This window comes from Trichosurus vulpecula, chromosome 5 (assembly GCF_011100635.1).
Source record: "Trichosurus vulpecula isolate mTriVul1 chromosome 5, mTriVul1.pri, whole genome shotgun sequence".
In the NCBI taxonomy this organism is placed as follows: Eukaryota; Metazoa; Chordata; class Mammalia; order Diprotodontia; family Phalangeridae; genus Trichosurus; species Trichosurus vulpecula.
In genome coordinates this window covers 247,597,556-247,611,824 of record NC_050577.1, presented here as the reverse complement: position 1 = coordinate 247,611,824, position 14,269 = coordinate 247,597,556, and the positions used below count along the sequence as shown (strand labels likewise).

The 14,269-nt window shown below is 35.4% G+C and overlaps 1 protein-coding gene across 2 annotated transcripts in view; it reads right to left on the bottom strand.

Annotated features, from left to right (window-relative positions):
• ZFC3H1 (zinc finger C3H1-type containing) overlaps positions 1 to 14,269 on the bottom strand; it is a 65,312-nt gene that overhangs the window by 40,293 nt on the left and 10,750 nt on the right. Inside the window, exons 3-7 of one of the 2 annotated variants that reach the window (XM_036759420.1) lie at positions 9,728 to 9,792; positions 5,665 to 5,863; positions 5,158 to 5,381; positions 3,725 to 3,848; positions 1,411 to 1,523 (exon numbers count right to left, since the gene is read on the bottom strand). In XM_036759420.1, coding sequence (XP_036615315.1) covers positions 1,411 to 1,523; positions 3,725 to 3,848; positions 5,158 to 5,381; positions 5,665 to 5,863; positions 9,728 to 9,792 — 725 coding nt within the window. The remainder of the gene's footprint in view (positions 1 to 1,410; positions 1,524 to 3,724; positions 3,849 to 5,157; positions 5,382 to 5,664; positions 5,864 to 9,727; positions 9,793 to 14,269) is intronic. The other variant, XM_036759421.1, reaches the window with a different exon arrangement.

The following is a 14,269-nucleotide window of genomic DNA, read 5'->3' as shown; positions in this document are numbered from 1 at the left end:
CAATGAAGCTATGATAAGGGAAGTTGGCAGTTGAGTAAAATTATGTTCATTAATCATTTCTGATAGAAGTCTGATACTAAGATACATTAGGGAAAAAGACAAACGTAACAGACTAAAAGCCATTTCCCAATAGGTAAGTAATAAAAGGCTATAAATCATTCACAGAAATTGCAAATAATTAACAACTGTGGGAATGATATCTCTGAGCTGCCAATTTAAAACCCTGAGATTTCACTTCACACCTGGCAAAGACAAAAGATGGAAATAGTCAATGCTGGAGTGAGTGGCTGCAGAACAACACACACTAATATGCTGTGGTGGGGCTGTGAACTACTCCAACCGCTCAGGAAAACAATTTGTAATTATGCTAAAAAAGTGACCCTTTGATCTTCCTCACTGCTGTACTGTAATGGGTCAAAGAAAAAAGAAAGATCCCCTATATACCAAAATATTCACATTTGCTACTTTGTGAAAGCAAAGAACTGGAAACAAAGCAGATGCCCATTAAGTGGGGAAGAATGGATAAAAACAAGCTGTGGTACAAGAACACTATGGGATAGTATTGTGCCAGAAGGAATGATGAATGTAAATTCAGAAGCTTGGGGCGACTTACCTGAACAGATGAAAAACATAGTAAGCAGAACCAAAATGACTAAAGTGAAATAATGTCGTGTAACTAGAAAGACTAAAGAACTTGGGCCCAGAGAAAAAAAGACAAAAATCAACTTTCCTCTTTTTTTTTTGAAGAGGTAGAGGACTATAAGAGTGGAATGTATCATATACCTATATGCTACAGGACACAATGTGTTGTTGGTTGGTTTCAATGAACTATTTGGTTTTGAAAAATCTTTCTTATATTAACTCACTGAGCAGGGAAGGGAAATTTCTGGACATGAAGTGGGACGTAAAAGCAAAGACATGAGCAAAATTTTTTCCCTAAAAAATAGGATACATAAAATTAAACTTGTAGTTTAATGACCCTAACACTTTTTGGAAACATAACACTCTATTATCAGTTTTTATAGTGGAACAAGTACAAGTAAAAGTTGAGATAATCCAAAATTCTGATTCAGTTTTAGAATGACTTGCTCAGGGTAATCTCAAAATCAATTTCTATTTTCTTAGCACAAGCCAATGTAACTGCAAAGAGATGTCCAAAAGCATACCAAGACAAGCTATAAAGAAGCCATAATAGGCTTAAAGTGACTGAGAATGACATAATGATAAATTTGCCTGCAGTTACATTCAAGTGTATAGAATATACACATTGAATAAACATTGCCTGTTTTCAGTAATTCCATTAATTATTCATTTGTTATAAAATGGCATTTTTAATTGCTTGTTTATAGTTTTCCACACAAATGAAAATCTTCTGACAGAAAAGATAAAAAGGAATGAAGTAAAACGTACCAAAAGCTGACTTACTGAAACCTGAGGTGGCGGAGGCAAAGAAATAGGTGGTAATGGAGGAAAATAGCCCAATGAACACTCAGGGAAGAAAAGGGGCTGTACTGGAGAAGCAGCTATAATAAAACATATTCAGTTATCGTTAACACTTTTATTACAGAAATATTCCAACAGAAAATACTTTTAAGATATTTAACTTAATAAAAGGTAAATCTCCCAGAGCCAAGCTAAAGCATAAATTTAAATTTTTATCAAAGAAAGATGCCCTTATAAGCCAAGAACTCCATCTCTTACAATCTTTCCCAAACAGCAGGCAACTGACACTGATGGTTTGACTTGGTCTCCCTTTTCTCCTTTCCACCTTGCCAAACACATTAAAAGTCTCTCCTTTCTGTCAACTAAGAATCTGCCTCCAACCTTTCCTGATATCCTCTTCTCAAGGGGAGAGTAGTAGCTCCCCTCCTAAAATTCTCACAGCCCTTTACCTGGAGCCGTGGCATTTCCCTTATCTGTCCTTGTACGATGCAAACATTCTTAGAGCTGGAGAGAATCTGAAGAGATCATATCCTTTTTGCTCATTTCTTCCTGCTGCCTTTTAGACAATTTACTAACAATGTTTTATATAAGCTATTCCCTTTACTTCACTACTAGTTTATTTTATAGTCGACGAAAAAGGAACAACTTCATAGGTTTGATTTTTTTTTGATGACGTTTTGTTATCTGTATTCTACTGCTATTTCCTTATCACATTTCCCTCCTCTTTATGCATTTTGCTTAATAAACTAATGTTCCCCTCTCCTTTTTCATCCTCTTAACTCCACCAAGTCAAAAGTTAATCTCCAAATATAAACTTAAAAATTCACTTAAAAGAGAAATTCTTTCCCAGTAGAAGCTTTATTTACAACCATGACATAACAAACTCCATTTCTCTACCTATCTGGTGAGGTAATAGGGAAGAAATGAATTCCCAGGGTTCATTTGTGCAGCCCATCACCTTTGGCCACATGGTCAACATCCATGCCGCTCAAATTTTTAAGAGTTGGTATGGTACACTGCAGATGCTCAAGGTTACAAAGCAGCATGCCCTCATCCTTGGAAAACTGTTTTTTCCCCTTATCTCTGTATCTCCTATGTTCAGTACAAATCCTGTTTAGTGAATATATTTTACAGAAGAGGAAAATTAGGCCCAGGGAGGCAAAGTACAAAGTATAAGGGCCCAGGGAGCATCCATAGCCAGTATTTGAGCCCAGGCTCTGACTCTAAACCTTGTATTCATTCTTTCCACTAGTTATTTCTATCCATCATTCCCCCATTTGACTAAGGTACTTGAGGACAAGATTTGTGTTATTTATATCCATCCATTTCCTAGCATTGTAGGCTCTCAAAAAAACATATGCAAAATGAACACTTCAGCTCTCTACATAGCTCCACATTAAAGGGGTAGTAAACAATGACAGTAGTTAGTAACAAAATCGTCTTATTTGTTGTCTTTTTTTTCCTTAAAAGACAAAAAAATACCACCCTGAGCATATCAGAAAGATGTCACAGAAGAACAGTATTCCAGCAAACATGCTCCTTCCTTCACTAGACTGAAAGAAGCCAAGGAATTAAACAGGTGAAAGGGAGTTAGCTTGGCCTAATGGGAAGAGCCCCAGAACAGGAGTTTAAAGATCAAACTCTTTAGTTCCAAATCTGCCACCTCCTAGCTATGTGACTTTGGGCAATCACATAGTTTAATAAGGCTCTGAGTTCTCATTTCCACATCTATCCTCAGGATACAAAAATCTAACAGGATCCAGAAATACCAGTAGGAAATATTTTTAAACAACCACAAATGTCTATTCTATTGGCTTTGGACTTAGAAAGAACAGTCTTCTCTTGATGAACTGAAGTAAAAAGTACTCTAAACGTATAGCAATTGTTTGACAGAATTTTGCAAATAGGCCTTAATTAAAATGAGAATTAAAAACTAAAATGGACTTTCACATCTGTCTCTCTTAGGGTACTCCTCTAAACAGCAGTTCAACTATCTGGCACGATCCTTTGGTTTCTTTGTAAGAAGTTTCTTACCTTTGGCTCAAACACAACTAAACCCAAGTGAAAGTAGGAATTATTGAATATTGGGACAACATATAAAAACATTTGTTGCTTTCAAGTAAAAGATGTCTTTAGAAAGTGCTGAAAGTCCTACTGGTTATACTAACCCACTGAAGACTGATTTTGAGTAACTGCATTTCCTTTCAAAATTTTTGGTTAAATAAAAATTTTCTGTTTTGTACTTCAAAGGTGCAAGAGCCAATTTTAAAAATGTCTTTACCTGGAGAGTTAGTTTCACTATCTGTATCCATTGCAACTTCTTCATAATTGTCATACTGATAGATGCCTCCAGCACTATCAATAGACTGCTTATCTAAGGATCGCCTCAGGTCTGTATCTGAAGACTAAACATAAGAGAAAGCTTTGCTCAATTTATAACACATTTAAAATGCCTTTGTCTTAAATAAAATATGTATATATTTTGTATATACATATAGACACACTAGGTAAAATATACAGGTAAAATAAAATACTAATAATAATGAAATAGCTACAAATATTTAGGAGGAGGCAGTAAGTAGGAACAGAGAACTACATCAGACATGCATCTTTTCCGTAATTTAAAGAGAATACATTTTAATAACAAGGATATTGTGGGTTACACTTTGAAAAGCATGATCAGTAAGAACTACATTAAATCAGAACATAGGATCAAAAGCTTAAAATGATTAAAAAAGACTACTCAGTCTCATTTTACAGATGAGAAAACTGAGACAGAAGATTTAAGCGATTTGCCCAAGGAGTGTCAGAGATAGAACTTGAAGCCAGCTCAACTACCTCTAGAGCCAGGGCTCTTAGCAAATTTCTCCAAAGTTCTCAAAAATCACAGATTAATTTGCACATTTCTTTACAATGAAATGACTATTATATGATTAAGACTTTAACCTTTGTGTGCTCAATCAAAAATTAATAACTCAATAGTTTATTTCTTCTCTAAATACTAAATTTTGAAAGTTAAGTTTAAGCTAATATAACTTCAACAATTCTAATTCCTTAGGAACAAAAAATATTAGTGAAATTTGAATTGTGTGTGTGTATATACAGACATATATACATACATATATATATACATATATATATATCTACTTTAAAAAAACACTTGTTGGTTTTAAATCTGAGTTTTTAATAACGAATGGCATTTTGTCAATATTTTGTAGGAAATTTGTTTTCCTCACGACACCAGCCAAAATTTAGTAAAACACAAGTTTTTCACCGGCTTTAATTAAATTTGGGTAGCCACTCAGTATATATACATATGTATATACAAACACTAAGATGCAAATCTAAAAGATTACAACTGTAAAGTCAAAACTCTCTGCAACAGAAACATCCCATACATTCATGCCTTCCAAGGCTGGTCTCTAGCTAAACTGAAAACAGTACAGCCTCCTTATGTAAATTCTAATCCAACATTAATAACATTTCTTCCTTGTTTTCTCTTAACCCATTCTAATCTTTAGCCCTTCTTGAAAAAGCTTCCTTTCCATCTCTCCATTTCCCTGCAGTCTAGCAAATGCAACACATTGTTAATCTTGCTGGCCTATACCTGCAAATGCAGGACACTAGTAGTAGGCACGTTAAAGGGTTAGTAGAGGTCTTCTGTTCTTGAGAAGGCCAGAAACCCCTCTTTTGCCAAGATTGATCATGCCTTACTTTGCTTCTTGACCTCCTCTTTCCCCCTACTAGCTTCATGAACCGATTGTACTGCTCTTCTTGATTTGAGAGATCTCGGATTTTCCGGATTTCCTCTTCTCTTTTTCTTCTCTCCTCTTCTTCAGCCTGTTTCCTCTGATCCTCCTCTTTCTGTCTTTCTTGCTCTTTTTGCTGTTGTAGTTTCTTCCATGCCTTTGTTTGCTGTTTTCTCAAGGCCTGTTTAGCTTTAATGAAGAAAATTATTTTTAAAATATTTTTTGATTGAAAAATATTTAAGTACCTCTATGTATAGAAGTGAATTTTGTTTAGGAGCTTTTCAGAGTTTAAAAAAAAAATGGGCTACCAACATTATGTACTTTAGTGCCCTTTTAAATCCTCAACTTTTTAGACCGCTGTGTAACCTCCTTGTGACCCAGTGAGTCTGTCACATATTCTGTAAACTGACATCTGGCAAACTTAATCACTTAACAATTCAGTGAAAAGATGTTTATGTAAAAATAAAATCACCTGTAGCGCTAACTTTTTTGGCTGAATGCGTTTTTGTGCTGGTTTTAATTTTTTGCTGAACTGTTTTCGTCTTCGTCAACTTCTCTTTGCTTTCCTTCATCACCTGCTGTTCTTTCTGTTGCCACTTTTTACTGGCTGACTGAAGAGCCAGCAAGCGAAGCTGCAACTCAGAGAGCTCCTCTTCATCTTCTCCAAGTTTCTTTAAAAACAAGAAAGATGCAGTTATAAAATTTCTTTTAACATTTCAAAACGTTGCTGCCACTATCCTATCCCCCAACATCCACACACACCCCAAAAGCTTAACTGTTTCAAGGTAAAGAAATTTTTCTAAATATTCCAACTTATTGGTCTACCTTTAAGCAACATCAAATACAAATTCCAAGAAATCTGCTGTTTCAGGATGTTTTGTATGTACAATATAAATTTAAATCAAAAAACTGGAAAATTAAATTATATGCAATAAGAATATTTCACCCTGATTTAGGCTTTTTAAATGAAACCAAGCAAAAAGCAGGAAAGGAAAAAAAACCAGTCAAGGACCCCCAAACTAAGTGTAATAAGTCAAAAAAAATGCTGAAGAAATAAATTAAAACAAAATTTTACTCTGCATTCTCAGATGAGCCAAAACATAGCTGTTATAGTATCAGACAGAAAAAACAGCTAAGAAGTCAAGACAACATTTATTAAGCACCTACTTATGTGCCAGGTACTTCATTAAGTGCTTGGAAGCACAAAGGAAGGTAAACACAAAACAAAACCAGTCCCTGGCTCCCAAGGTCCTCATAGTCTAATCAACTATGTATGCATGAGATATAAACAGGATAAATTGGAGATTTGAGTCTTTAAAGGAAGGTACTAGCATTAACAGAGATCAACAAAGAACTCTTGCAAAAAGTATTATTTTAACTGGCACCAGAAGAAAGACAAGGGAGGAAGCAATGAGGTAAGGTGGTAAGGGAGAGAAGTCCAGGCATAAGGAGTGTCAGTGAAAATGTTCACAGTCAGTGATAGGAGTACATGTTAAGGGAGAGCAAGGACACCAGTGTCACATGGAGAGGAGCAAGGAGTAAAAACACCAGAAAAGTCTCTAGAGGATACCAATAAAGAAGGTGGTAAAGGTAAGTAAAGGTTAGAGGTCCTCTCAAAAGGAACCCTTTAATTCCAAGTCTTCGGCTACTATGCTACCACAATTATTGTCACTCTTCAAGTGTAAGCAGATCTCAAAGTGCTACCAAGGGAAGTCAGATTTTCCCCAATCCTGTCACTGCTGTCACTGCACTCCCCTTCCCCCCGGAAGATTGATATGAACATGTGCCCCAGCTGGCAGCTTCAAAGAAAGCAGAAAGGGGAGAAAGTGAGAAATTCACTGTTAACGCCACAAAATCACCTATCCCAGCAAAATATTTAGGTTCCACATCACATTACAAGCCTTAGTAATCCAAACAGAGAAGCGGCATGACATAAGAGTGCTGGTCTGGTAGAGCTGGGTTAAGTCCAACCTCAACGAATAGGGCCAAACGACTCTGGGCAAGTCACTTAGCCACCACCTCTCAGTGCCCTACCCAGCTTAAACTAAAACTTTTAAAATTGCAGAGAAAGGGTTAATCTGTATTGTACATATTTCTGCTAAAGAAATTTCCTACAAAGAAAAACTCAAATATAGTTTTTAAAAAATGCTAACTTTAAGAACATAATTTTCCTGTTACATTTTAAATTTCTTTTACAAGTTTAAAAAAAGGAAAAAGAATTTATAGACCTACATTACATATCCCAAAAAACTTATGCACCTAAGTAAGAAATAAAAAACTGCTTCCTGATCAGTTTTAATCACTGATTTCCTCATTTTGTAAGTCACTAATCTGAAAGATGGCACTTTTTTCAAGACCAGTAGAGAAAAATACCTATCAATAACTCACCCGGATTTTCAAACTTGAATAAATCATCATCCTACATGCAAATACCTACCTTGATATCATTTTAAAAATTCACTTTTTCTTTTTAGGTCTAAAAATTTGGTTTATAATAAGGAAAGAATTGATTTCAAATTCAGTCCTGCTACTACCTATGACACGAAGTCACTTAACTTCTCTGGGATTCAGTATCTTTCCTCTGGAAAAAGAAAAACTAAACTAGATAATGTCTAAGGCCCTTTTCTAGCTCTATGGCCTATGAACTATAGGAAACGTGTTTTGCTACTAAAGTCAGATGCCACTAACAGTGGTAAGCCCAAACACCATTCCATTGCATGTAATAAATTCCTTTCCCAAGTATCCTAAAGACATCTTGTCTAACAGGACCTGGAACAATTGGAAAACTTTTTTTTTCCCTGGAATCCCAATTTTCTCACAGAAAAACAACTCAAAAATGTAGGAAATTGATCTGCCTTACAAAATAAATTTTTCCAAACACTTGAGGATGATTATGTTTGTCCAGAATTCTGATCTTATCTTGTATTTATACTCAGCCTTTCTTCCAAATACAGACAGACCCAACTCGGGTTTACATAAAGCCTGAGTATACACTATAATCAATGGTATTTTCTGTTTATACCTACAATTTCCACACACACACACACACTTTTAGGAATCCAGCCTATATTCATACCATTATAGTATTTTTCTTTCAAAAATCTTGCAAATTAATTGGCAATGACTTCTTACAATTTTTCACAAATGGAAGGCATTAATACTTCTATCAAATATAAAGAAGATGGCACATCTTGTGTAGTTTTGGGGGAAATTTTTAAAAACTACAGTAATACTCTGATTTAGTTATTAGCACATAACAACTGACTCTCCACTTGTGCTGTAATTTTTTTATATTCTACAAACTGCTGTGGAAGCCTTAGACTCTCCCCTCTGAAAGTAAAGGGAATGCCATTATTTTATTTCACCTAAAGATCAAGCAACTTTCTGTAACTAACCTTTACTGAATTAGCAAAACAAAAGTTATTTTTTATGTTGAGACTCCAGGTATCATATATAAACGCAATGTTTTGGCTTGTTCTGGCAAGAGCTTAGAGAATTACGCAGAACCCCAAAATAGGTGCTCTACTTAGTTTCATCTCTGCACCAAGTTGAGGCATTACTTAGCCTTCTAAATTAAGAGAGCTTAATGAAAGTGAATATTTCTTAAAGGCCTTTATATCTTCAAGTATTTCTTGTTGGACCTAGTCCACAAATAATGCTAGAAAAATTATCAGAAGAAAACTTTCAATGGCAGTTGCAAATATACTCAAAACTCTTTTCTCCCCCCACGAAGTCATACTGGGCCTAGAGAATTTTTAAGTTAGAAAAGATTTTAATTATCATCTTAAGTCCAATCCCTTATTTTACAGATAAAAGAAATAAAGGGCCAGAATGGTTCACTTGTTCAAGATCTTGTATCTAGCTAAGTGAGGCTCCATAAAACACATTTACATAGGTTACTAACTCAAAGACTTCAGTGGAAATCACCGAAGCTCTAGTTTTTAGAGTTATAAGAGATTTCCATAGGGACATAATCTGCACCACAATGCATTATTAATAAATTATAATTAAGCACCAACAAAAAGTTTGAGCAATAAAGTCCTTTCTAGAGCTCATTTATGTTTTCCCTAGAACTACCTCCCCTCTTTAACTAGTGAGAATCTCAGACAGGTACGTCTTAAATTTAAAAGATCAACAACAAAAAAAATAAGACAACTTCCAAAAAAGTCCATTTCAAAGTAAGCAAGCTAAATAATAAGCCAAATGGAGCTAAGGCAAAGATAAGAATTAATGGAAAGGAAAATAAAATTATGCCTCTCTCAAAGCATTCATCACACATTTGTGCAATGTACATGATGAGATATTGATCTGTACTTCTGACCAATTAAAATCAAGTTGTTGAGGTTTGACAAGTTGTTGTCAGGGATGCTGTCAAGAAAGGATTCCTGTTTAATTACTTGGGTTGGCTATTTGGCCTCAGAGATCCTTTTTCTCTTGAAATACTATGAATTTCTCTTTCAGAAGACTCAAAAGAAAGATAGCCCAATAAATAATGCTTATACATCACTCCAAATCACACAAAGCAAAATTCTTACCTTTTCAGAAAGGAGATCTGAAGTGCTAATCTTTCTCGTTAAACTTTGTTCTTTGTCTTCTAATCCTTCAAAATAAGATAGCAACTTCTGAATGTTCAGTTATACACAGTAAGATTACAGAAAAATGATGCTATCTATGCCAGTATTAAGACTATGGGATCATTAAAGTTAACACCAATAATAAAAACAAAGGGCCAAATATGTTTTCTTATGCCTCTCTCATCACTTAAAAGGAAGTGCTAGTATGAAAGGTTAAAAAAAAACTACAATACATACTGGTCAATTTTAAAATCTTAATATTTTGATCCACTTTGTTGTATTTTAAGAGAAAGTGCCCTAAAACTACATCTAGATTTAAAGTAAGTACTCTCAAACCACCTTAGTTTGGTGGGGAGGGGGGAGAATGATGACAGAACAGGGGGCCAGGATGGCTTCATTACCACAGAACAACAAATTTACAAACTTAGGAAACAAAACTAACACAAACTATCACCTGAAAATGTGAGCATTTAATTCACTCACAGACTATACTAAGTTGAAATCTTGAAAAGTCCTCCGTTAATCCACAGAGCAGATACAGCAGAAGTAGATACAATGCAAAGTTTTACAATCTAAATTCATTCACACACATGTCCAGATTTTCCAGGATTAGGCCCAGATTTCTGGTAAACTGGTAGAACAGAGAAGCAGATGGTGAAACATTTGTGTTCCAAACATGATTCCACTACTAATGTGGGCACTGCTCATTAGCAACAAATCCATCAAATTTATTTCAAGGAGAACATGGACTAGTAACCAAGCAGCATTAGATTAAAAAAACTAAAATATTCCATAGAAAAACTTTAGAATATCATTAACTGCTTTAAGTTTTAGAAACTATGAAGGTGAATTTTAATGTACAATTTAACAATAGTTCAAGAACTAAATATGAAGTGTTAGCCATTGCTTCCACATATTTAAGTATTTATTCTACACAACCCCAACTAACAGACTGTGGGTTCTAGATAAAATGGATAGCGTAGGAGGATTGGGAGGTAAGACCTGGATTTGAAGTTTCAGCTCTGGCTCTAATGAGAGTATTGAGTAAAACTTAAAACTGGAAGCCAAACACATACACAATGATTAAGAGTCTGGCTAAACAAAATTGCAGTATATGCATAAAACGGAATATCATGGCACTATAAGAAATGACAGATAACTCAGTGAAATTGAAGACTTTTAGAGAATAAAATAAAAACTAGGAGAACAATTAACACAATCACTGCAATGACATAAAGAAAAAATATCCCTGAAAAACAACAGAACTCAGTGCTATCACCAATCTCAACTCTCCAGGACTGCTGAGACTTGTCTTCCACCTTTCAGCGTTCAGTTGGTAGACTATACATGCAGAATGAGGCAAAGCATCAGTCATGGCCATTGTGCTGCTTTTTCTATGAAGGTGGGGGAAGGCAAGGTTGGGAATGGCAGAAATGTTTTTTAAAGGCATCAACAAAAGTTTTTAAAGACGTTTCTTCATCTGTGAAGTGGGAATAACAACATACTACCTTCCTCATACGGTTGCATTTTGGATATTTCAACGAGTCTGTGGTCTCATGCACTACACACTGTTTGGATATTTCAACGAATTTGTGATCTCATGCACTGCACGTTGTACGTATTGTCCAGAAGTGGAGAATATACTTCATCTGGGCCTCTCCTGCACATCGGCCCAGACAATGTGCCTTTCTCTAGATCTCCTAATATTGCAGATTTTGTTAACAATGCAGGCATCACTTGGGTTAGATTTTTTTATGCTACTACTTCTCTTTAATTCTTAGTTGTTAACATGTTGCCTACTCATGCCCACCATGAGCCCCTCCAAAGCCCAGAGGGCATCCCTCAACTTTGATTCTTCAGAGGGTTCCATCACTCAGAGCAACAGCGGCTTCAAGAGAAGACCGTGAACGTTAAAAAACTGAGACTGTTTCAGAAAAGTTAGCTCCTAAAAGCCATCTAGCCCATTTGGCTCCTCCTGCTTAGTCAATGTCCATTAGCAAGGTGTGTCCAGGATAAATGTACTAATACTGATTGCTATAGCTTGTCCATCCTACTATCATAATTTGGGAAATAAACTCTTGGATTATTCCAGTGTAGACAGACCAAACAAATGATTATGAATCTCATTTAGGATATTCTGCAGAATTAAAACACTTGATACAATCAGCACAATTTAATCCACAAACATGAACACCTAGAGAAGCTCATCATCTAGCTGGACATCCTTCATGACAGTATCAATGCCTTTGGTGAGCATACTTTTATCTATGCCTCATCTGATAATAACTGAAAGTATCAAAGAAACTATGTTATTAAAGCTTCAAGGAATCTTATATGATACTGATTTATGCATGGAAGAAAGCTTGTTAGAAGAGACTTTAAGGCAACTTTTTGCTCCACCAAATCAAAATGTTCCTCTTACAATCAAGAAATAATAAGCACAGTAGGATCTCGTATTGTCTACCCCTTCACTAAATTGTGACTGTAATGATGTGGTTTGCTGCAGTATAGTTGGCAAAAGCCTGTCTATTCCCTTGGCAAACCTTCATTAAGACATCAATGCATGCAAATTTTATTTTCTTAAAATTTGTAAAGGTGGAACCATATGGGTAGGCCAGTTATTGGTATTTTCTTGGTGGCTTTTTTTTTTTTGCTAATGTCTTTTGTCGCCTTTCTCTTGAGAGTTTGGAATCCTCTTTCAACTGAAACTAATCCCTCAATGGTCCCAAAACTGTGTTGCACAGAATTCCTATCTGTATATACTTAGTCAGGTCCAGCTACTCTTCTCATATTTCCTTTATTGTCATTTCTATTTTTTCATACAGCACACTGAGGACTGTGATAAAAGTCCAAATGCTTGCATATCTTTATTATTTATCTGTACATTTTGTTAAATATATTGGGACATCATGAGAGGAAGAAGAAATTATATAAAGAATGCCATGTGAGGAAGTACTTAAAGTAGCACTGCTAATTGTTAAGCTTTTTAAAACATTAAAGCAATTGAGGAATAGAAAGTGAGGTAATAGAAAACAGGTCAACTGAGACCACAAAAAAAACCCTTCAAGTTGGTCTTACTCCAAGTAATACAGAGTAGTGTTCCTAAGGTCTGGACATATATGCAAAAATGCATATTTTCAAGAAATGAAATCAATGAAATTTTCAACAACATTTTATTTAGTTGGAATATTAACAAATAACATCTTCAATACAATTTCCATCATTTGTGATGCAAAGGTTGATGCGCTTTGCAAGATTCACTTGAACTTGATGCAATAACTCCACATTGCCATCAATTTTAGCACATTAACTCTTTATGTGTTCAATCAAGTATGCTGCATCTGTGATTTTCATTGAGTACACCTTCTTCTTTAGCATACCCCAGGAAAAGAAGTCAAGGGGCCTAAGGTCTGTTAATACTCCAAATATTCTGAAATATGCATTTTGCCTATGTGTCCAGACTTAGGGACACCCTGTATAATTCAGAGACCTCAAAACCACACAAAGGAGGTTGGGGGGTGGGGAGGGAGGCAGGGAGGAAAGGAAACAGAGAGGAGAAAGAGAGGTGGAAGGGGAAGGAGAAGGAGAGAGATGGAGAGGGAGAGAGAGAGAGAAAGAAAGAGAGGGAAGGAAAGAGGAAGGGAAAGGGAGAGAGAGGAGGAGGGGGAGCGAGAGTGAGGAAGAGGGGAAGAGAGACAACAGAAATAGTCCTTAGAACATTTTTAACAATTACCCCATGGATTGTGATTAAGCATACTTCATTATGGAACACTTAAGCATAGGAAATGAGAAGTATCATAACTATAGAGCAAGGGTCAATAAACTCTACTCTCCCCTCCTTCATTCCTTTGAAGATTTTATTAAAATACAAATACCTCGGAAGAGATTCATTCAGACCTTACATCTCTTAGAAGCTAAGTAATCAGTTAAACATATAAGCACCAAAGAACAGGGAGGAAAAGACTTTCCTTCACAACCTATCTAGGGCAGGCTTCAAGACTACTAAAAATTATCTCTAAAATGATATATGATATATGATATAAACTGCCATTGCCTGTTGTAAAGCCTGGCTACAACAAGTTGCAAACAAAATGGAAACTGTCAAATATTGCAATTCAATTATACGCAAAAGCCAAGGTCATCAGATGCAAACATGGACTAAGATAAATGACCTGGGAATCACCAACAATGTTGTTAAACCTTTTAAGTTCTTAATTAAAAACTATTCTTCAATGTTTTAAATTTAGGGGAACAAAACTGAAACAAGTTTCCATTTTAAGGTTTTCTATAAATCATACTTTTAAATACAATACAAAAACCTATAAATAAGAACAAATTAGGACACTAAAATTGACCTAAAAAAAAAAGTTGTTTTAAAATGACACTAATAGTTCAGGGATGAGTAGATTTCAATCCCACCAACACAGACTGCAACACCTTCTATTATTTAGTGGACAAGTCTTTGAGGGTTATGGCTGAAAAACTGTCACCCTGAAGCCAACA